Below are 22172 nucleotides of genomic sequence, written 5' to 3' on the forward strand. Positions count from 1 at the left end.
GACTTAGTAGAGAAGATGCTATAATAAAACACCACAAATTGTTGGTTCAATGGGACAACTCTTTTGCCTTATGATACTGTGTCATAGAAGTTCAAGATCAAGGTATTGCAGAAGGATTGGCTCCTTCCAGGAGATATGGAGTAGAATCTGTTCCTCACCCCTCCTCTAGATCCTAGTGGTTTCCTGTTGATTTTTTTTTTTTTTTGGTTGTCCATGACTTGTCAATGGGATGATCCCCAATATTAGCCTTCATCTTTCTATGGTGTTATCCCTGTGTTTCTGCATGTCTGTGTTCAAATGTCCATTTGTACCCACATTTCTCTTGTTGACAAGGGCACAGTAATCTTCAGTTAGGGTGCCCACTAGTAACTTTAACATGGGGGGGGTCAGGATTAGAGTTTGAACTCAAGAGGTTTTTGCTTATTAAGCAAACACTCTACTATTTGAGCCACACCTTGAGCTCTTTTTGCTTTTTGATAGGGTCTTGTGCTTTTGCCTCAGCCTGCTTTTGAACACAATCTCCCTACCTTTTCCTCTTGAGTAGCTGACTTTATAACCATACCTGTTTTTTTTGCTGAGATAGTCTTGCTGACTTTGTTTTTCTTAAACTGACCTTGAGTTGAAATCCTCCTATCTCTATTTCTAAGTAGCTGGGATTATAGGCATGCAATACCCACACTTGGTCTCCTTTAATGATTTTAACTTGATGATCTGCAAAGACTCTCTCAGTCCATCTGGACTGTTATAATAATATATCTTTGACTGTGTAATTAGGAAATGATAAATGTTTTATTTCTCACTATTCTGAATGATAAATGCTCCAAGATTAGGGTAGAGAAGATTGTTTGACAAAGCCTTGCTCTCTTTTTATGATGTCTTTTTATGATATTGCCTCTTAAGAGGCAAGAATGCTGCAACTTTGATCACTGCACTGTCCCTTTAGGAGAGGAGAGCCCTCATCAATAAATTACTTCCAAAGGCCCTAGCTTTTAATTTTATCCTATTGGGAATTAAGGCTCACATAAGAATTTATAGACCATACACCAATATTCAGACCATAGCAGACCCTCTTCAAATAAGGTAATAATCACAGATACTTTATCAACATTTTTGGGGGGAAGACAATTCAGTGGCTCACAGGATTTAAATGGAATAAATAAAACTTAAAGTTTTGCATGGAATAAGATACAAAGAGTTTGGAATGTTAGCTTCTTGAATGTGAAGTTATGAAAGAAATCTGGGTACTTTCCATTCCTTAGTCACCTGCAAAAGACAACAGAATGAATTCTCTATGTGTGTTTGTGTGTGGACCAAGTATTTATTTCTCATCCATTTTTACTGACCTTAAGCAGTTGTACAAAGGGGTTTTGTGTGAACATGTCAATCTGTGAGTACAACCTGTCTTGTTCAATGTCACTCCTTTCATCCTTCTCCCCCATCTCTCCCACACTTCTAAAGATCCCCTCAAGTTAGCTGGCTCCATTGTCACACGTATTCAGTGACTGCGTTAGCCCACCCATCTCTCCATGCATCTGCCAGCATGTACAAAAATAAGAGGAGAGGAATTCCCTATAGAAATATTATTGTTGTAGATACATCATGCTTCAGAACCTTGGCTGCGGGGCTGGGAATATGGCCTAGTGGCAAGAGTGCTTGCCTCGTATACATGAGGCCCTTGGTTCAATTCCTCAGCACCACATATACAGAAAATGGCTAGAAGTGGCGCTGTGGCTCAAGTGGCAGAGTGCTAGCCTTGAGCAAAAAAGAAGCCAGGGACAGTGCTCAGGCCCTGAGTTCACGGCCTAGGACTGGCCAAAAAAAAAAAAAAAAAAAAAAAAAAAAAAAAAAAAGAACCTTGGCTGCTTGCAATTCAGACCCAGTGTTTCACATCCTAGCCAGTTCTCTATGAGCATTGTCAGGGTCACTTGCAGCAAGAGGCTGATTCTGTTTGCCTGGCACTCCTATGATGGGCTATCTGAGGGCCTGCCAGTCTGTGTGTGTGTGTGTGATCTCAGGGTGAGATTCTTTCTCATTAGCCATCAGAATCTCTCTTAAAATAACATCCTTTAACGCATTTATCAGACCATTTAACTCTGTTTTTTTCAATGAGAATAAGTCCATTTAACTCATATTTTTTGTCTTCCCCTTAACAAGTGCAAATCCCAGTTGCCAAGCATTCTACATACTCTTTTCCTCCCTTTTATCCTCTTTCATGATTAAAGTGCAATTGCAGTTTCCCGTAAGCTGCTAATATTTTAATCTGCTCTTGGCATTTGTTGATGGTTAAGAACATTCAGGAGGTGCTCTTTATCTCACAATAATTAATACTGTAATGAATCCACTTCAATTTAATGCAGTTAAAATGTGCACCAAAAAGAAAGAATTAAAGACAAAGGCAGAGTCTGGCAATTGAGGAGGGACTGACTCATGCAGATTACAAAGTTGACTTGATGGATTGAAATAAATGGTGGCATTAGGTAGTAGTGAATGCTGGTGAGGAGATTTATTTCATAAACTGTGGATTCATTAGTAAATATTGTTGTATTATGATGACTTTGGCTTCCAGCTGTACACTCTTCACTGCACAGCCTCAGATAATGTGTACTTGGATTAGAAGAAGCTCCAGTATTATTGTGAGTTTAATTCTTAGAATAACTTACAGTGAAATCAAGCTTTTAGTCTGTTATCTACTGATACTGTGCACCTGTATGGTTTGATTTGCATATGTGTAACTATAATTAGTAGGCAACTAACCACATAAGACTACTCCAAGTATTAACGTAAGCTTTATATGAGTGTGTTGACTTAGAGGCAAATTGGAATTGTTGGGACAAACTCAAGGTGCTCATCAGGTAGATTACCTTTGGAAAATGTTGAGCCTCTTGGTAGAACATCTCCCATTTATCCCATATGAAAAGAATATTTGGTCCATCATGAACAGATGAACTTCTGTCTTCCATATTGAGGTCTCCAGAAGGAAGTGGTGTAACATAGCTACAACACTGATTTTCTTTAGCACCATTATTCTTTTGTGCTAGTTCTGGGCTTGTCCCTGAGCTCTTTTGTCCCTTCAAGGTTAACATTCTCCTGCTGGAGTCACAGATCCACTTTTGTTATTTTTTTTAAGTTAATTAGAGATGAGTCTCCAGGACTTTCCTCCCTAGGATGGCTTCGAGCCACAATCCTCAGATCTCAACCTCCTGAGTAGCTAGGATTACAAGTGTGAGCCACCAGTACCTGGCACCATCTTTTTTATTCATTCTATGTACCAGTCCTTGATATGTTGTTGTAGAAAAAAATACAGTTTAAATAACATTACAGTTTCCTGAAGAATTCTCCTCAGGGTACAATGGATATCAAGGACTGAAAATTCTCTACCAAGTTAAGTAGACATTATACTCTCAAAAGCATTTCCTGAAGATTTTGGGGGTAAAGGAGAAACCCCAAGGAGTACTATTTTCATTGGATCTTCTAAATCTTTTGGGCGGGAGAGTCAAACCCACCATTTGAATACTAAACCTGAGTGAAGTGGCTGAACCATGGAATCTCATTTACTTGGGGCATGGTGATCTGGAGATCTCATTTCAAGGCCAAAGTAGGGAAAAAGAAGTTTGTGAGACTTCATTTCAAACCAGAATCTAGCTGTGGTATCCCACACATGCTATCCTGCACAAATGAAGGAGCAGCACACAATGGTTGCGCACAGTGGCACATACCTACCATCCCCAGAGACAAGTAAGAGGATCACAGCCCAGTCCTGCCTCATAAAGGAAGAACCTACCTTGAAAAATAACCAACACAGAATGGGACTGGAGATATGTCTTCGTATCTCCAGTAAAGTGCTTGCCTTAGCAAGCATAAGGCCCACCACTCAATTCCTAGTACTGTTAAAAAAAAAAAAGAATTTTCCAAGACTGAAAATACAAAATAAGCATAAAGAAAATTACACAAACCTAATTTCTTGAAATAAAGATCTCAAGGAATTTTATGTCTCTGGGCACTCATGCCTGTAATCTAGATACTTAGGAAGCTGAATCCTGAGGATCAGTTTGAAATCAGTTCAGGCAGGAAATTCTCCAAGACGCTTATCTTCAGTTAATCAGCAAAAAATCAAGAAGTAGAGCTGTGGCTTAAATGGTGGGGCACTAACGTTGACATATATACATATGTATGCATATATATGTATATACATATATACATGTATGTATATATGCTCAGAGTCAATACCCTGACTTCAAGTAACAGGACTGGCACATGCACGCACAGACACACACACACGCACACACACACACACACATTTATACAAGTCTAAATAGATTTCTATTCTTACATTCATGGTTTCATGCATTCTGCAATTAGAAAGTATGTCTTATAAATCAAATATGATGAGCTTCAGAGGGAGATAACTTTGAAAAACCAAAAGAGATAGACTTTATTAAGTGGTATAATATGTATTCTATACTTACATCCCCTGACAACTATAAATGATATCATGGGTATTAGTTAGGAAATTGAAGCATTTTAGGTAATGTATTTGTGATCATTCTTATTAAAAACAGCAAAATAAGGTACAATCTGAAATTTCCTGATCCTAGGCCCCGCTGTGCATGAATTCTTGTGTAAAACTCAATGAATCAGCAGCATTGATGTTACCATCACCTTAACTACACCTGGGTTTGTAAATTCACTTGCAATCTTTGCAGTTTTAATTTCACTCTTGATTTAAACTCAGAATTGATTTTTTTCCCATTTTCCCCCAGGCAACTTGTAACTAGCTTCAAATAGGAAGAAACACACCACATAGATTTTACATGGAAATAATTTGTCTTGATGAGCACGGTCTTATTTTTTTGTCTGGTCTAATCTGAATGGATATTTTCATCTGCCATCTTCCCAAGTCATATTGGCAGGGACAGGGTGAGCTAAGGCTTCACATGTGATTCGTGCTTGTGCCATTGATGTTGTCAGCTCACAACTTTTCAGTGAAATGAAATGCATTGGAATCACACAGTTATGTTTCCAAGCTCAAGTACAAATTTTAATGAGCTTACAGATACGAGGTAGAGAAGATGACATTCTTAAACATGTCAATATTCTCAAGCAAGTTCCTTTTAATCTGAACATTCATAAGTTTAAGATGGCAACCCAGACCTGCTAGGCTTATGATTATCCTCCTATACTTATTCAGAAACGTGGATACTGTAACTTTTCTCATAGGTTTACTTAGTGCTTTCTGATGGTACAGCCTGAATAAAGATGTTTAAAAAGATGAATGTTGGCAGGGTGCCCATGGTTCATATCTATAATCCTAACTACTCAGGAGGCTGATATCAGAAGATCTGTTCAAAGTAATCCCAGGGAGAGGAAGTCCACTAGATTCTTATCTCCAATTATCCATCAAAAAAGTGAAAGTGGAGCTGTAGCTCAAATGTTAGAGGGCCAGCTTTGAGCAAAGGAGCTCATTTGTTCACCTTTTGCCTCACCATTTCTTTTTTTTTTTTTTTTTTTTTTTTTTTGGCCAGTCCTGGGCCTTGGACTCAGGGCCTGAGCACTGTCCCTGGCTTCTTCCCGCTCAAGGCTAGCACTCTGCCACTTGAGCCACAGCGCCGCTTCTGGCCGTTTTCTGTATATGTGGTGCTGGGGAATCGAACCCAGGGCCTCGTGTATCCGAGGCAGGCACTTTTGCCGCTAGGCTATATCCCCAGCCCCATTGCCTCACCATTTCTGTGCTCCGCCCTTGCTCTCCTCCAAAAAGATAAACTTACATACAAGACAAAAGATATGGAATGCAAAACACTGACAAAGGAGAAAAACACAGCAGATACTCACTAGACACTATGCTGAAAATAGAAAAATTGGGAGAAAGCTTCTAAAACATTAGCTTGCAATACACTTCCATAAGAAAAAGGAACACAAAAAGTAAGATATAATCATATTTAAAGAGAGGCCATGTATATGTAGATTTTTATCTGTGGTCCATGTTTGATAGTCAGAAGCCCATTTGCCTAATTAAAGAGGAAGTATTACAATCAACTTTGCTGGCAGAGGAAAATCACAGGTAATGGCCTCATTTCACTTGATTCTAGAAGCTTTTGGGGGTCATTTTGGAAGAATGCCCAGAAGTCATGAAATGGGGAATTCTGTGTCTATGAACCAGTCTGCACCTGGTTTTCTAGGTATGGATTGGCATCAATATCAGGTAAAGCCAGAGTATAAAACCCAAAGCACAGCAGTACAGGCACGATGCATATTGTGAATAGTCTGGAGTTCCAGTCTGAAGCTGAGCCATGGCATAGGCTATCTACCTGTTGATATGATGTGACCTCTGAGGCCTGGAGTCACATGATTTCACCTGTGAGTTCAGGGTCTCAGTGATGAGTTCAGGTCGGATGAGAATGACCCAAAGGGAAGACTCTCTCTCTCTCTCTCTCTCTCTCTCTCTCTCTCTTTCTTATGTATTTATTTTTTTGCCACTCCTGGGGCTTGGGACTCAGGATCAGAGCACTGTGCCTGGATTCTTATTTCTCAAGGCTAGCACTCTACCTCTTGAGCCACACTGCCACTTCTGGCTTTTTCCATATATGTGGTGCTGAGGAATCGAATCCAGGGCTTCATGTATACAAGGCAAGCACTCTACCACTAGGCCACATTCCCAGCCCTGATGAAGAATCTTTTAAGAACTACATAAAGTTCACAGTGGCTGGGTATTGGTAGCTTATGTAATCTTTGCTACTCAAGAAGTTGAGATCTGAAGAATCCTAGTATGAAATCAATGAGAGCAGACAAGTTCATGAGACTCCATCTAAAATAACTAGACAAAAGCAGAACTGGGGACATGACTTAAGTGGCAGAGTACCAGTTGAGCACACAAGCTAAACAACTATGCGGGCCTCAAAACTAACTCCCCACCCTTCACCCTTCTAAAAAGAAATCCAATTTAAAAGAAAAACTGTTCATATTGCCTCTTGTATACAAAAATAGTTTATGGGAATGTAATCACAGAAGGCTAGAAGATAAAAGCTATGTGACATATTATGCTCTATAATTTCTGTATTTTGTTATTCCCTATATTTATTTGTTCTCCTGAATACATATTTTTGTAACTATGGTTGACATAAAGTAAATCATTTATTTCAAATGTGCAATTTAGGGGTCCCCAAATTATATATTTTCCTGCATGGGGAACAGGAAATGTTTTTCTCTCATTCTATTTCTCCTTCCTTGTTAAATCTTCAAAACCTGTATAATTTCATATAACTTGACATAACCCTTTCACCTGTGAAAATGTGACAATAATAGAAATAATAAAGCAGTAGGTCCTAAAATATTATCTTATCCCTTTGCAGCGTCTCCTTCCTTCTTTCTGTCCCCACAAACCTAGTGTTCATCACTTCTGATAGCATTTCAATTTTATTGTTATAACCATTAGTATTTCAATGATTATTACTATAATTTTGCTTACATGGCAGTTTGAGCCCAAGGCCTTTGACATGTTTAAAGCTGGTGCCCTACTACTGGAGCCACTCTTCCAGCCCTGCTTTTTGCTGGTTATTTTGGAGATTGGATCTTATGGATCTTTCTGCTGGGGATGACTTGTAATCATACATTCCTTTAGATTTCTGCCTCTTGAATAGCTACAATTATAGGTGTGAATTACAGGCTCCCAGGTAGATTATATATAGAGAGATAGGTAGGTAGGAAGGTAGTCAGGTAAGCAGGTAGGGAGAGAGAGAGACAGAGAGAGAGAGAGAAAGAGAGAGAGAGAGAGAGAGAAAGAGAGAGAGAGAGAGAGAGAGAGAGAGAGAAATTTGGCCTTACACAGCCTGTACATTTGTCTGACTTGTTTCACTCAGAAAAATTATTCTGAGAGTTTTCTAAGCTGTTGCTTATATCAATAGTTTATTTTCTGTCATTGTAGAAATATATTCCAGCCATTGATATACTATATTTTGCTATCCTTTTACCTTTTACCTTTTACCTGCTGCTGTCTCATTTCCATTTTGTGGCTATTACACTTGAAGTTTTTATGGCCATTTGTGTTTATGAACTCACAACTAAATCATGCTTTCTTTACTGTTGGTGAAAGGCATAGGAATGGAATGTTTGGAACATGAAGCAGAAGTGTATCTATAACTTTCTGTGAAGCTATGTTTTAAGTGGAGTATCATTTTAGATTTCCATTATGAACACAGGAGTGTTCTAGAGCTATCTCTGCTTCAATTCTTTGTCAACACTTGGTACAGCATGCATTCTGGTCTGTTCTGTTCTAGACTTGTTGATTTTCTAAGTCATTATAAGTTTAAGTTGAAAGTCTATCATGCTCTGTTGAAGTAAGTATTTACCTGCTATATATTTTTGGGAAGTATCTGTTCAGGTTTTTGCCCATTTTTAAATCAGGTTGCTCATCACATTATTAAATCATAAGAAGTTCTCGTGTATTATAGATACAAGTCCATTGTTAAATATGCATGTTCATTTTCATGATGGGTTATTAAAGAGTTGAAGACCATGTTATTGATTTTCAATATTTGTACATTGTATCTTTTCTGTGATGGTAGAAATCTATTCCTTTTTGAGTTTCTATTTATGTACTGGTTCATGTATACTTCTGTGGCTATTGCTCTACTAGTCTAACAATGTCATATTTGAAAAGATATCCTTACTTTTTAAATTCATTTTTTATCTCTTTTCAAAAGGCAGTCAAAAAAAACAAAAACAAAAGGCAGTCAAATATGTTTACATATGTTTCTGGATTCATATCTATTCCACTTATTTCTTTGTGTTGAATTAGGTAAATACCATGCCACTTTGATTGCTCTAGGTTTAAAATAACTCTTGGGACTAAGTCCTGTAATTCTCTTGACATGAGAAAAGTTGTTTAGACTACTATAGCTCATTTGCATTTCCATATAATATTTATAGTCAGCTTGTCAGTTTCAGCAACAACATATATTTCCTGATATTTTTGAATAGGATTGTGCTCACACTATCTATTTGGGAAGAATTGGTATCTTAGCACCGAGTTTTCTAACCTAGAAACATGATACATATCTACATATTTAAGTACTGTTCAGAATCCCACCATGCATTTCTTTTCCATACTGGCTGCTTTTTCCGTATCACAGGTTTGAAGATCTGAGAGGAGAAGGAGGGAGAGTATGTCAGATATTTTATTAGTAGGGGGACAGGATAGATAATCATTAGGAAGTAGGAAATGGGCTGAAGTGTGAGAATCTCAGTGACAATCACACATCTGCATAACCTTTGATGTCCATTTTCTCAGTGGACAATCTTCTCCTTCAGTTCTGAACGGTTCAAGGTCAGGGTAGATTCATGTGTGGATATTTTTACTACATGTAGAAAAGAGAAAATAGCAGATCTATGTGAGGGTATTTGCAAGCAAATTAATGACTAAATCATGTGCCATGGTCTCTGTATTGCGGAAAGAGAGACATGAAGACAAGAGAAGGAAAGCTTAAAGATAGAACTTGCTAAGTCTATGGATGTGGCATGCTGGTGAGATGGGTAGAACCATTTTAGTAGATATATTTGAGAGATGAGATGAGAGTGTAATTTGCATTGGCTAAAAGTGGAATATTTGTCATACAAGCTACACCATCCAACCTTGGTAATAGATGCTGAGGTGTACTGTGCCAGGACATGGCTACTGGGATGGGCTAGGGCAAGGGTTGGTAAAACATTCACATGCATATTGAAAGTCTCTTTCATGAGTTTTGTTAATCAACTTCAGGAGGCTGAGTGGGGAACAGATAGCCAAGGGCCAAATTAAATATAAAGCATACAAAAACATCTCCATGAACAAAGCTAAACTAAAAGCCAATGTCAGCATAAGACAGTTCAGAAATTTCTTTCTCTAACTCATTAACTTAGACCCCACCGCAATTTCCAAAGCCTATATCTCTAACATGTCCTCAAGTCAAAGAAAAGCGTTTGATAATAAGATTTATAATAGTGATGTACATGTATATATGACTTTTTCCTTAGCCATGTAGATTGGAGATATAAAAAGGCAACCTGTTATTCTGCAGAAGTCTGCAAAGAAATTGAATTATGATAACGTCCTCATGTTTTTTTTCCTGTTCATGACAGGAGCAAACAAAAAAGTTAGAGTTGCAAGACTTCTACCTGCTCAGAAATATAAAGATGTGGGTTGCTGCTTCTCTGCCCTGCTAGCATCCATTCTAATTCTGTTTTTCAAATCCACAGAGAGTGAAGGAGTGTATCAAAGGCAGGTGCTGTCGATGTCATGTATCATCTTTGGACTTGTCATCGTGGGCATATTCTGTGCTGCATTCTACTTCAAAAGCAAGTAAGACCATTTCTCTGAAGTGTTAAAAGGTTACTTTCTGAAAGAAAGCATTTTATCTTTATGTTCTCAGGCTCTGCTCTAAGCAGAAGGATTGTGTGCAAATGGGACCAGCATGCATCTGCAAATGACTTGGAATGGCAGTAGACTGCCATGAGTGTATGCTGGCATGGGAATGCCTTCATGTGTGGGAGGGCTAGGGGGAAAGGCCATCATTGGTGCAATAATCATTTGCACCTGTTTATTACCCGTATGCACTGAAGACTCAATGCCTGTCACAAAAGAGCTACTTGTTCTCAACAGGGCTGTCCACTGCCAGGAACTTAAGCATAGCATTTTCTGAAAACAACAACAACAACAAAAACTACTCATTTCCTTTCTTACACTTTTTCATCAATGCTTACAAAACATGTAGCCAAATATAAATAAAGAATACTAATATAAGTACCCAGATTCATCAATTGACTGTTGGAATATGTGTAACTTTAAGTGCTGGGAAACAGGACCTCCTGCAGATGAAGGCACTTACTTGTGATTAATAAAGTAGAATTAACGTGCATATAGCCAGGAACCAGTGGCCTATGATATCTATAATCTAAGCTATTCAAAAGCTCAAGATATGAAGGGTCTTCATTTAAAGCCAGCCTAAGCATAAAAGACTATGTGACTCCATCTCAAATTAACTAGCACAAAGCTTGTTTGGAGGCTTAGCTCAAGCAGTAGAGCACCATCCAAGCAATCAGGAGGCCCTGAGTTTGAACCTTGTTAATATACCCAAATGCAGGTACACATACATGCCCACATAAACATGTCTGAGTCTATATTGTATCTAAATAAGCTCTGGTAAAGTTACTTGTGGAAATAGTGCAATCTACAGTTAAAATAACAGATTCCAAGTTGAAAAATTAGCTATGTGGATTCACCAGCCTTAAAATGATAGCTCCAATTTTTCTTCCTACAACTTGTATAAAATCCAGGCAAACTTGTAATTGTGTCTTATTGGAACTATATATTCCAATTATTTGTCCTCCTGAAAATGGATCAATTCCCAATATACAATTTATAATATCTGTCTTCATATTGTACACATCAGCTTTTAAAGAGATCTACAATTATACCTGAAGCATAAATAACAGTACTGTGGCATGAATACAGGATTAGTAACTATTATTCTACCGATACATTTTAGTAGAGGTTTAGATTTTCATAACAAATGTACAGAGCATTCCAAAGTACCTTAGGCCTAGTTTTTCCTTTTGTTAATGACTATGACAAACATCATAATTAACAAACTAATATAAATACAGAGAAGCTAAAGTCTATATGTTCAGATTTCTGTTTGCCTATTCCAGGGCCCTACCCAGCACACCACATGATCTTACAGGAAGAGGTGATCTGGCCTTCTCCATCTTTAAAGTTTCTACCACCTCCCTCAAATGTCAAACTGGAGAGTGTATATGTCTTCAACATTCGGGCCTTGGGGAACAGATAAGATGCCAGGTGGCATCAACAGTTATTTTAAAATATTAACTTGTTGGGGCTGAGAATATGGCCTAGCAGTAAAGTACTTGCCTCGCATACAGGAAGCCCTGGGTTCCATTCCTCAGCACCACATATATAGAAAAAGCCTGAAGTGGTGTTGTGGCTCAAGTGGCAGAGTGCTATCCTTGAGCAAAAAGAAGCCAGGGACAGTGTTCAGGTCCTGAGTCCAAGGCCCAGAACTGGCAAAAAAAAAAAAAAAAAAAAAAAATTTAACTTGTTGCTGCGTGCTGGTAGGTCACACCTATAATCCTGGTTACTAAGGAAAGTCCATGAGACTTTTACCTCCAATTAAACACCAGAAAAAAAAAATTATGCCAGAAGTACAGTGGTAGAGTACTAGCCTTTGCACAAAAGGTCAGGAACAGTGCCTAGTCCCTGAGTTCAAGCCCCAGGACTGGCATGCACATGCATACACATTCACACACACACACACACACACACACACACACACACACACACACACACACACCAACAACTTGTTAAAGAAGCAAGGTGAGAAATTGCAAATACAGAGCTTTGAATTTGAGGAGTTCTCATTTAAATCTCATGTTCTACACTTCAAGCCCAGTGCCATATAGAGAGTTGCTAAACAGAGGAGCTTCTCAGGAGGTATTAAAACATTCTTTCTGGTGGGGGCTGGGACTCAGCTCAGTGGCAAAGTGCTTGCCTAGCAAGTGCAACATCCTGTGTTGGATTCTTTCTAGTGAAATCCTTAAGACTTGGTCTTCTCAAGGAAGCCGGGTGTTTCATTCAGAGTTTGCCTTCACTCAGCCACAGTCCACCACAGTCCAACTGTCTGAATCCAGATTCCCAGGCCTTCATCGTGTGTTATTCACCACAGTGTAATCAAATGATTTTTTTGCCTCAGTTTCCTTTTTGGTAAATTGAACAAAATCAATATCTACCTTTTGGTACTATGTTAAGAATCAAATGGGATAATACTCTCATAGGATAATATGTGGTATAAAGTTTATAAACACAAGTAGTGAATGTTGGATTGCTAATGTTCTGAATACAGAGTTTTCCATAGGAGAACTTTCCATAAAGATTGGATAGCTTCAGCACTGAAATAATTCAATAGAGTCCAGGAAGACTATTAACTCCCACAAGGGTGCTGGGAGGGTCTTCTGGTTAGAACTGCATATGAGAAAGGGATGGTGTATTTAACAATAAGCAAATTACTGTGAAGAAGCAGTTAATCACTTATTTTTAGAGTATAATTTGCAGTTGTATCACATTTAAGGGAAAGGCTGATTATGGTAATCACGTAACAGAACAGCTGGGTAACTAGAGGATTTCTGTCTTCAGAGCTCTCAATTTCTGGGAAACAACTGGGCTCTGAGAACAACATCTGCTCTGGAGCTCAGCAAGGGGTCATTTTGCTGAATGGAAACAGTGTTCAGCAGCAGATGCACATGGGTTGTTCACAGGATGTAGCAGAAGCAGGAGCTCCCACTAAGATGCTGTCTGTCTGCCTGTCCATTTAGGACATACCTCTACTAAGAAGAAATGTGGTAGTTCATGTCTCTCATCCCAGCCTCTTTGGAGGCTGAGGCCAAGAGACCCAGGAGTGTGAGGCCAGCTGGATTTGTATATTGAGACTCTGTTTTACAAATAAATAAATCGATACATAAATAAATGCACATATATGTAAAATGTATGTAACAAAAATTATGAAAACTGAAGACACGTCCACTGGAAATATCTTTCTTATCAGAGACCTTGAATTAAATTCCTTTGTCTATCAAAATTTCCAGGTATGACTTCACTTCAGTTTTATTTGTCTGTGAAAAAACCCACATTTAAAACAAGCCTTTAATCTACATTGCTCTGCACTTATTCCTGTATTTCTAGTTCACTATCCTTAGGAATAACAGAATAAGCAAGTCATATATTTGAACATGTCCAGGTTTGGGGGAGGGATTGGGCTTCAACTCAGGGCTAAACACTCACACTTGGCTTTTTTGCTCAAGGCTGGTGTTTTACTACTACTTGAACCACACTTCCATTTCCAGCTTTTTACTGTTTAATTGGCTACAAGACCTTTCTGCCTGGCCTGTCTTTGAATTGTGATTCTAAGAGTCTGCCTCCAGAGTAGCTAGGATTACAGGCATGAACCCAGCACCCAGCTTGAATAATGTTTTTACCTAAGTCCTTCAGGATTCTAAGCCCTCCAAAGTAATTTCACTGTGCTATGATTATTAAGTTCACCAAATATGTGTTAGGTATGTGGAATATACAGAGACGTCTTTAACCAGGGACTTAGCCCAAAGTTCACAACCTTATTGTTTATGTTCTACTTGGCACATTCACTCGATTCTGACACTCCCAGTCTTTATTTGTTCTTCTGTCATCCTTGGCATTATCTGACTTTGCCAAAAATATATTACAGCAAAGTTTAGAATAAAAATTTTAAGGTAGGTGAGAGAGAAATGTGAGAGAGAAATGAAGAATGTTTTGGAGCTGAAAGCATTCCTTGACATTGTCAACTGAATCCTCCAACAGTGGAAAAAGACAGAGACAGAGAGATGGGCACCAGTGCTCATACCTGTATTCCCAGCTACTCAGGAGGTTAAGAGAGATCTGGCAATTATGGTTTGAAGGTAACCTGGACAAGAAAGTCTGTGAGACTCATATTTCCAATTAATCACCAAAAGCCAGAAGTGTATCTGTGGCTCCAGTGGTAAAACACCAGCCTCAGTGAAAAAGCAAAGTGAGAGCATGAAACCTTGAGCCCTCAGTTCAATATTGGGGGGGGTGCATAGAAGAGAGAGAGAGAGAGAGAAAGAGAGAGAGAGAGAATAAAAAAGACAGAGGGAAAGAAATCCCATTGTCTTTACTCCCAATAAGCCCATGTTCCCATATATAGTTATTATACATATTAATTGGCTGTCTAGCCAATATGTATCCATGTATCCAGTGGCAAACAGAAGCTCTTAAAGGTTTGTTCTTTAATTTTAATGTACACAGGAGAGATGCACAAAGTTGCTCTAGGAGTTTTCAGTACTTGATTCAACTGGAAAGCTAGAATTGGAATAGGAGAGATTTTTCTATCAGAACTGGAAAAACATTGTAGCAAAATGGAAACTGGAATTCCCAGTGAAATATACACAGAGCTACAGCCTGTCTCTCCTTGGAATTCCCAGTGAAATATACACAGAGCTACAGCCTGTCTCTCCTTGGAATGTGCCACCCTCTGTGTAAGTTTGGTCTTGAGTATGCTCTTAATCACTGCTGTCTTCTATAGCAGCAATGGAGGCCTTTGTCTCCACATTGCTGTGAAAGAGTTTGCCTGCGTCACTCACATGCCCTATTCTAAGAAAACTCATCTACAAGGACAGGACAATGGGAAACTCTAAAGACTGGAACTTTAACCTCACATTGTAGGATGGTGAAGTGCTCAACCAAACCAACTTTAAAGTCCCCCAGGGATTTCTACCAAGATTCTCTTACAAGCATAACCCATTTCTGCTTCACTATCTACCAGTATGACTCTCTTTGCTTTCCTGTATTTCTGCAGGCACTGATACCAAAATGACCCCCTTCATCAAAGTCCTATGTGCTGTGTCTAATGCAGAGTGCTTTCTTGGGAACTCAACCCATGATGCTACAAATAGTGTCAGCCAATAGGCTTGAGGTAGCTCCTCCTGTTTCCATTAAGTGAATCTCCGTTCTAATGGGCTTGGCCAGCAAAATTTGACACTCTGTGTACTCAGTAGGTTTCATGCTGACTTTGTGTTCAGGTCATAATCCAGAAGCCCAGAATACAATCTTGTACACAGTCTTGTTTTTCCTGAGAGCAACAAATTCTCATAGAAGAGTCAACAGCAATGACAGTAATGCAACCAGCTGCTCAGCTGTCCTCATCCATTTGCTGGGGGGAGAGGGAAAGGAAAAAAATAGCCTTGTGCTTATGAGAGAAGAATAGGACATATGAGGGCATACCCTCATAGGGACAGAGAAAGGCAAAGTCATAGAAGTCATTTCTCCCGGAATATTATTGAGTCAGGATTTGCATAAGAGGAAAGTAAATTTTGAAAGGCTCCAGGAAATAGTTAAATTTTTATTAATTATTTATTGTCAAAGTGATGTACAGAGGGGTTACAATTTCATATGTAAGGCAGTGAGTACATTTCTTATCAAACTTCTTACCTTCTCCCCAGTCCCCTCTCCCCCCAGTTCTACAGTTGGTTTACAGCATATTGTCTTGTAAGTATTGCTGTTGCATTGGTTCACCTTTTACCCCTTGTCTCTCCATTTTGATGTTCCCCTTCCCTTCCCTAGTTCTGATAAACTTACACGTGATACCCAGGTTACCAAAATCAGTTACATAGACATCAGGGGTAAAACCATGGGGGAAGAAAGACAAAATTTTAAGAGAGGATATTTCTGTTAAAGTTTGCATTTTCTGAACTATGAATTATGAGATCACCAAAGAAATAATGTCTATTTTATTTAATTTGTAGGAGGATAATTGAGTTCTTTTTGGGTGCCAAGTGTCTCCTTTTATTGCTTGGTGATAATTTATGTAGCATCTCCTAATTTTCTGTTGGTTTCCAGAGTACATCCCAGATAAGAGTTTGTGGATCATATGATAAACTTACTTTTTAAATAAGAGTGTATAGATTAGCTGTTAGAAAGTAGGTAGATTATTAAAACTGGATTAAACATCTAAGTATGTTGGAGATAAAACCCCTCAAATAATTGAAAAGATAAGAAGAAATAAACTAACTGTTACATCACACTACTGTTGTAAATCCAAAGGAGGGACAAGATATTCATCACCTCCAAATCCTTTGGAAAATCCAGTGAACTTGTGACAGACCCAATTAGTATAATCTTTCCCTTTATCTTTGGCCCAGTATTCTAATTCCTCTGCAGTATCTTCCCTCCAGACTGAGCAGGCTGCATGATGAAGAAGAAAAGATGAACACTTTTTGGGTCCTCTCTCATGATGGTATCCATGAAACAAAGCACCAGTGAGCTCCATGCATAGAAGAGGGAACTGAGAGATATTTAAGTAAATGCTAGGACAGCAACCCTAGTGGATGGCAGAGCCAGGATTCTAATTCCAATCCTTGTGAGAACAGACCATGTGTTTGGAGTGGGGACTGCTTCTCTGACATGTTCTGTGGATGGCTCTGATGGCTCTATCTTTGACAGTGAATGGAAGGAAGGAGCAACCTGGGTGAGGATGATTGTGTAGAGTTGTTTTGGAGGATAAATAATTTGTGGATAAATAATTGCTTTGCAACTGCTGGGGAAAAGCAACTAATCAGACCAGTTTGTTCTACCCTTCTGAACTATGCATGAAATGACCCAAACCTAGTCACTCCATATGTGCATGTGGTATTACCTGGAGTTCAGAAACATTCAAGCCCCAAACTAACAACAATCTCAGTCTCACCACTGACAAGCTGGAGGTGTATATATGCTAGTGGGTTTATGCTTCTGAAGGGTGATTCTGAATGTACAAAAAGTAGCCTGATCAGATTGAAAAGGAAGCTCTGCTGTGGAGTGAGTATGTGACTCTTGGCAAGTGATTTAACTTTTCTGTTTCTTAATGTATTCATCTATTGAGTGGGTGTGGCAGATGGTCTCTTGACATAGAATTATTGTGAAGAATTAATGAGTTATTACACATCAACTGGCATATGGTTCATTATTACATGATCATTATCTCCTTAAAAAGGTAGCTATTTAAATTATAAAAATAAACATAAGATAGAATAAAAAGGTAACTATTTTTTGCCAAGAGCTGATGGTTCATGACTATAACCTTAAGGTGGAAATTAGGAGGATCATGGTTGAAGGCCAACATTGAACATTTCACAAGACTCTCTGTATCTCCACAGAAAAAGCTGAATGTAATGGTTCATACCTGCCATCCCAGATACATGGGAAGAAAAAGTAGGCCAGCCCAAGAAAAAGTGCTCAAGAGATTCTAGCTCAACCAAAGCTGAGTATAGTCATAGGTGGCTGCCATCCTACGTATATCAGAGGCTGAGATCCAAAGCGTTGTGGTTCACTAGGGCAAAAAAGTTTGCTAGACTTTTCTCTCAACAGAAAATGCTAGGGCAATGGCATATATGCTTGCTATCCCAGCTACATAGGAAACATAAAGAAAGCACCACCATCTAGGCCAGCTCTGGCAAATAGCATGATTCCATCACACACACAAAAAAAGTTAGAGCTTTTACATGTGCTACACATATTACTGTTGTAAAAGATTTTTATAAATGTATCTTTACAAATATGTTAAATGTGCCTCTCAGACTGAAGCTTCCAGTCTTTCTTTTAGTTGTTTCTCCATTTCTCCATAGGAGGTCCAACTCTTTGTTGCTGAGCACATAGGATGTGGGGCTTCTTGCATTCAGGGAGATCAAGAAAACAATTGGTTCCTGGCTGCCTTTATAGTAGCATTGTCTATAAACCTATGGATCAGCTATAATAAATACACTCCAAGTTCAAAGTGTTTTGTGATGTGGTAAAAAATGGCAGAAGGCTTATCTTTGCTTAATTGAGTGTATCTAGCTTTCACTAATGATAAATATAGACTCTGGGGATGAATGGACCTCAAGAATTAAAAGTATAGCAAATGTACACAGATATTTATGCATACATTCATTTCTGCAGGAAACAAGCCAAGCAAATTCAAGAGCAGCTGAAAGAGTCACAAAATGGTAAAAACTACAGCCTAAAAGCATCTAGTGCAATGTCAAAGTCAGAGAGCTTGATGAAGAGCCACGTCCAGCTGCAAAATGTGAGTTGCATGATGCCACATCTCCTATAGCTCAGCTTAGAGCTCCTGGTCCGAAGGGGGCTGGAGGGGGCCAGGGGTGGGAAGCTTATGATTAGACTTGTATATTTGTTCAGTACTTGATGGACTTGGGCTTAAATCATCTTGCAGTTTATTGTGTACTAGTGTCGATACATGCTTGTATGCATGGTTGTGTGTGTGTGTGTGTGTGTGTGTTTGCACGTGTGTGGTATGTGGGTTGAATGAAAACCAGAAAAGTTAGTTCTCCATTCTGATTATAATCTGTCATATGAATTAATTTCTGGTAACAATACAAACTTTATGGGTGTTTGACCCATACATTCTTTTGAAAGAAGGGCTTGGGAACAAGGTAGGCCTGTGCCTGGGGTCTGCAATAGGAAGAAGAGGCTCCCAGACAATACCCCATCTGATGAGCAAGATGTTCCTCCCCACATTTTCATTTGAATCTTATGATCAAAGACCTTGGTGATGGGCTAGGTAGGAATGTGGCTTAGTGGTACAATGCTTGCCTAACATCCATGAAGTCCTGGGTTTGATTCCTCAGTACCACATAAACAGAAAAATCCAGAAGTGACACTGTCGCTCAAGGGTTAGAGTGTTTACCTTGGGCAAAAGAAGGTCAGGGACAGTGCCCAGGCCCTGAGTCCAAGCCCCAGAACTGGAAAAAACAAAACAACAAAACCTCTAGGGAGGTTATGTATACCGTAAGAATACACTCATCTCTGGAGTCTCCATGTTGGCCAAACTTTGGAGCCTCTGATTGGTTTGACTTTCATACCATGAATATGTATTTTATCTATATTGATCATGGAATAAACAAGCATCTCTTTTGTTTTGTTTTTTGCCAGTCCTGGGGCTTGAACTCAGGGTCTGAGCACTGTCCCTGGGCTTCTTCTTTTTGTTGTTTGTTCAAGGCTAGCACTCTACCACTTGTAACACAATGTCACTTCTGGCCTTTGTTGTATATGTGGTACTGAGGAATTGAACTTGGGGCTTCATGCATGTAAGGCAAGCACTCTATGGCTAAGCTATATTCTAAGCCCAAACAAGTATCTTAAAAAAAAGATTTTATATTTTGTTTATTTGGTGCTATTTGTGGGGCCTGGATTCAGGGCTTGGGCACTGTCTCTGAGCATTTTTGCTTAAAGCTAGCATTCTATTATTTGAGCCACACCTCAACTTCTGCCTTTCCTACCTAGGCTGGCTTAGAATAGCCACCCTCAGATCTCAGCTTTCTGAGCAGTTGGGATTTCAGGCATGAGCCACAGAAGCCCAACAAAACAACAACAATAAAATCCTTTTGAATCTTTGTTTTGTGCCAAGTTCTTCCTGCTACGTAGGATCTTGGTTATTTCTTAGTATTAAGAAAATACAGTCCCAAGCAAAATTCCCAGAAAAATGTGCACTGAGATGGTAAGCAGTGCAGCAGAGGCTGGAGAAGAAGAAGTGATGGGGGTGGGGAGGCTGGGGAACACCTGGAGGCTGCCTTAGATCATGGCCAGTCTCCAACCAGGGGTCTTGCTCTTCTTTCTGTTTAGGTTTTGGTAGTACTGGGTTTTGAAATCAGTGTCTCACACCTGCTAAGTAGGTACTGTACTACTTGGGCCCCTCCACCTATCCTGCTATGTGTTCCTTATTGTTCAGATAGGTCTCACTTTATGCTCATACTTACCCGCACTGCAATCCTCCATGCACTTCTCTTGGTCACTGGGATGGCAGGTACACCTCACTGTGCCCAGCCATTGTGCTTTCCCTATAGCTTGTGATGACAGGCATGCACCACCACACACAATCACTGCTTGAGATGTTGTCACATGAACTTTAGTGCCTGGAATGGACTCCAATGGAAATCCTCCAGTATCTGCCTCCCAACTAGTACAGTTACAGGCTTGAGCCATTGTCCCTGGCTCCATAAGGATTTCAAAGGGCACGAAATGTTCATTGAGTAGTTAAAGGGATAAGAGCAAGAAACTAGCACACACAGAAATGATATCTTGAACAACAAAACGAAACCGTGAGACACAGAATCTATGCTGTATTTAGGTCATTTGAAGATACGGGTAAGAGAGGACAGGTGAGAAATATTGTCCCAGAGGTAATTTTCCTAACACCAATCCTTACACAGACCCCAGAACTTATACTTAATGGCAAGCCCTTTTCCTTCTACATTCGATGTTAAAGTAGATTTCTTAATTCTGAGCTATGCTGCAAAACAATACAGACAAGAGAATGTTCTCTAATATACACTGAAATATTCTCCTGACAGTAGCAATTCTTTTCTGCCACATAGATTGTATTTCCAGATTCTGAGGCAGGAAAGACAGGGACAAAGGCCATGGTGTAAACCTAGCATTTGAGAATAATAGCCAATCACCCAGGACACCCTCAACCCCTCCAAAGGCTTAAATCATGGGGAATTTACACATCATTTGTGATTCTAAGAAATCATTATACCCAGAAAGTTGCCATTATCATGTGCATAACAGATGTACTTAGATAGTTTAATGTGAATTCACAACTCAGAATTGCTCGCCAGCAAAGTTTCCTTCAACTTTTATTCATGGCAAGGTGCAGGGATTGCTCTTTTAAGAACAAGAATGCTCTCACTAATGATTTCTAATGAATGTAATTCCAGCACCTTCTTGGTGATGAGGGTTTTCGTTCCTTAGCAACTGGTCTTGTCTCAGATAAGCAAAGCTAGGCCTCTGTTGAAGCAATAGAGAAAGCCTTGTAATCAGTAATGTACCTTTGCAATAGGGAAGGGCATTCAATGTGAACTGTGCTTATTTTCCTGAGGTGGAGTTGGCAGGGCCTTTTACAGAGACAGTGACGAAGTAGAATTTCAGACAAGCAAGGGCTGGTGAAAATGTACAAAGGGTTGATCATTGTCAATGCCTTTAGTCTGACGTGGCTATAGTCTGGCAATTACTGGCCAGGGTTAAGGTATGAATTCAGTTCTCTCACTGAGACTGGGGTATCTTTTCTGATGGTTGCATTTCAAAGGAATGGCTTTTTAGTCTTTGTGAGGTATTGGAGAAATAATTCATTCTCATAAATCCAATTTTTTTTCAGCAAATGTTTTAGAGAGTTAAGTCAAGGGCCTATCATGAGTTACTGGTTAGAAGAAATTTAAGAGCATTTTTGGCAGCTTGAAGTTTGTTTTCTTTTCAGGCAGGCACTTAAAAAGGGTTAGGGGTCTTCTTGGAAGGCAGCCCAGAGCTGTTGGATTCTAAGTTAGTGTTTGCTCCGGTCACTTACTCAGAGACAGAAGAGTAAGGGATGAAAGCTTTTGTGTTGAGAGATGACAGGATTGTGTGTGTGTGTGTGTGTGTGTGTGTGTGTGTGTGTGTCTATATTGGGACTTGAATTTAAGGCCCTGCATTTTTGCTTAAGACGGGTGCTCTTCCACATTAATCACATCCCTGGTTTTGGCTTTGGCTGGTCAACTGGAAATCAGAATCTTCTGGGCTTTTATGTTGGGGCAAGATTTCAACTTCAATACTCAGCACCCTGAGTAGCTAG

General features: G+C 39.3%; 1 protein-coding gene across 7 annotated transcripts in view; it reads left to right on the plus strand.

Moving 5' to 3' along the window:
• Nucleotides 1–22172, plus strand: part of Nrg3 (neuregulin 3) — a 997626-nt gene that overhangs the window by 946595 nt on the left and 28859 nt on the right. For all 7 annotated transcript variants that reach the window (XM_048339165.1, XM_048339167.1, XM_048339166.1 and 4 more), the window contains exons 5-6: nucleotides 10228–10330; nucleotides 18506–18632. In XM_048339165.1, the coding sequence (XP_048195122.1) occupies nucleotides 10228–10330; nucleotides 18506–18632 (230 nt within the window). The remainder of the gene's footprint in view (nucleotides 1–10227; nucleotides 10331–18505; nucleotides 18633–22172) is intronic.

This window comes from Perognathus longimembris, chromosome 2 (genome assembly GCF_023159225.1).
Source record: "Perognathus longimembris pacificus isolate PPM17 chromosome 2, ASM2315922v1, whole genome shotgun sequence".
In the NCBI taxonomy this organism is placed as follows: domain Eukaryota; kingdom Metazoa; phylum Chordata; class Mammalia; order Rodentia; family Heteromyidae; genus Perognathus; species Perognathus longimembris.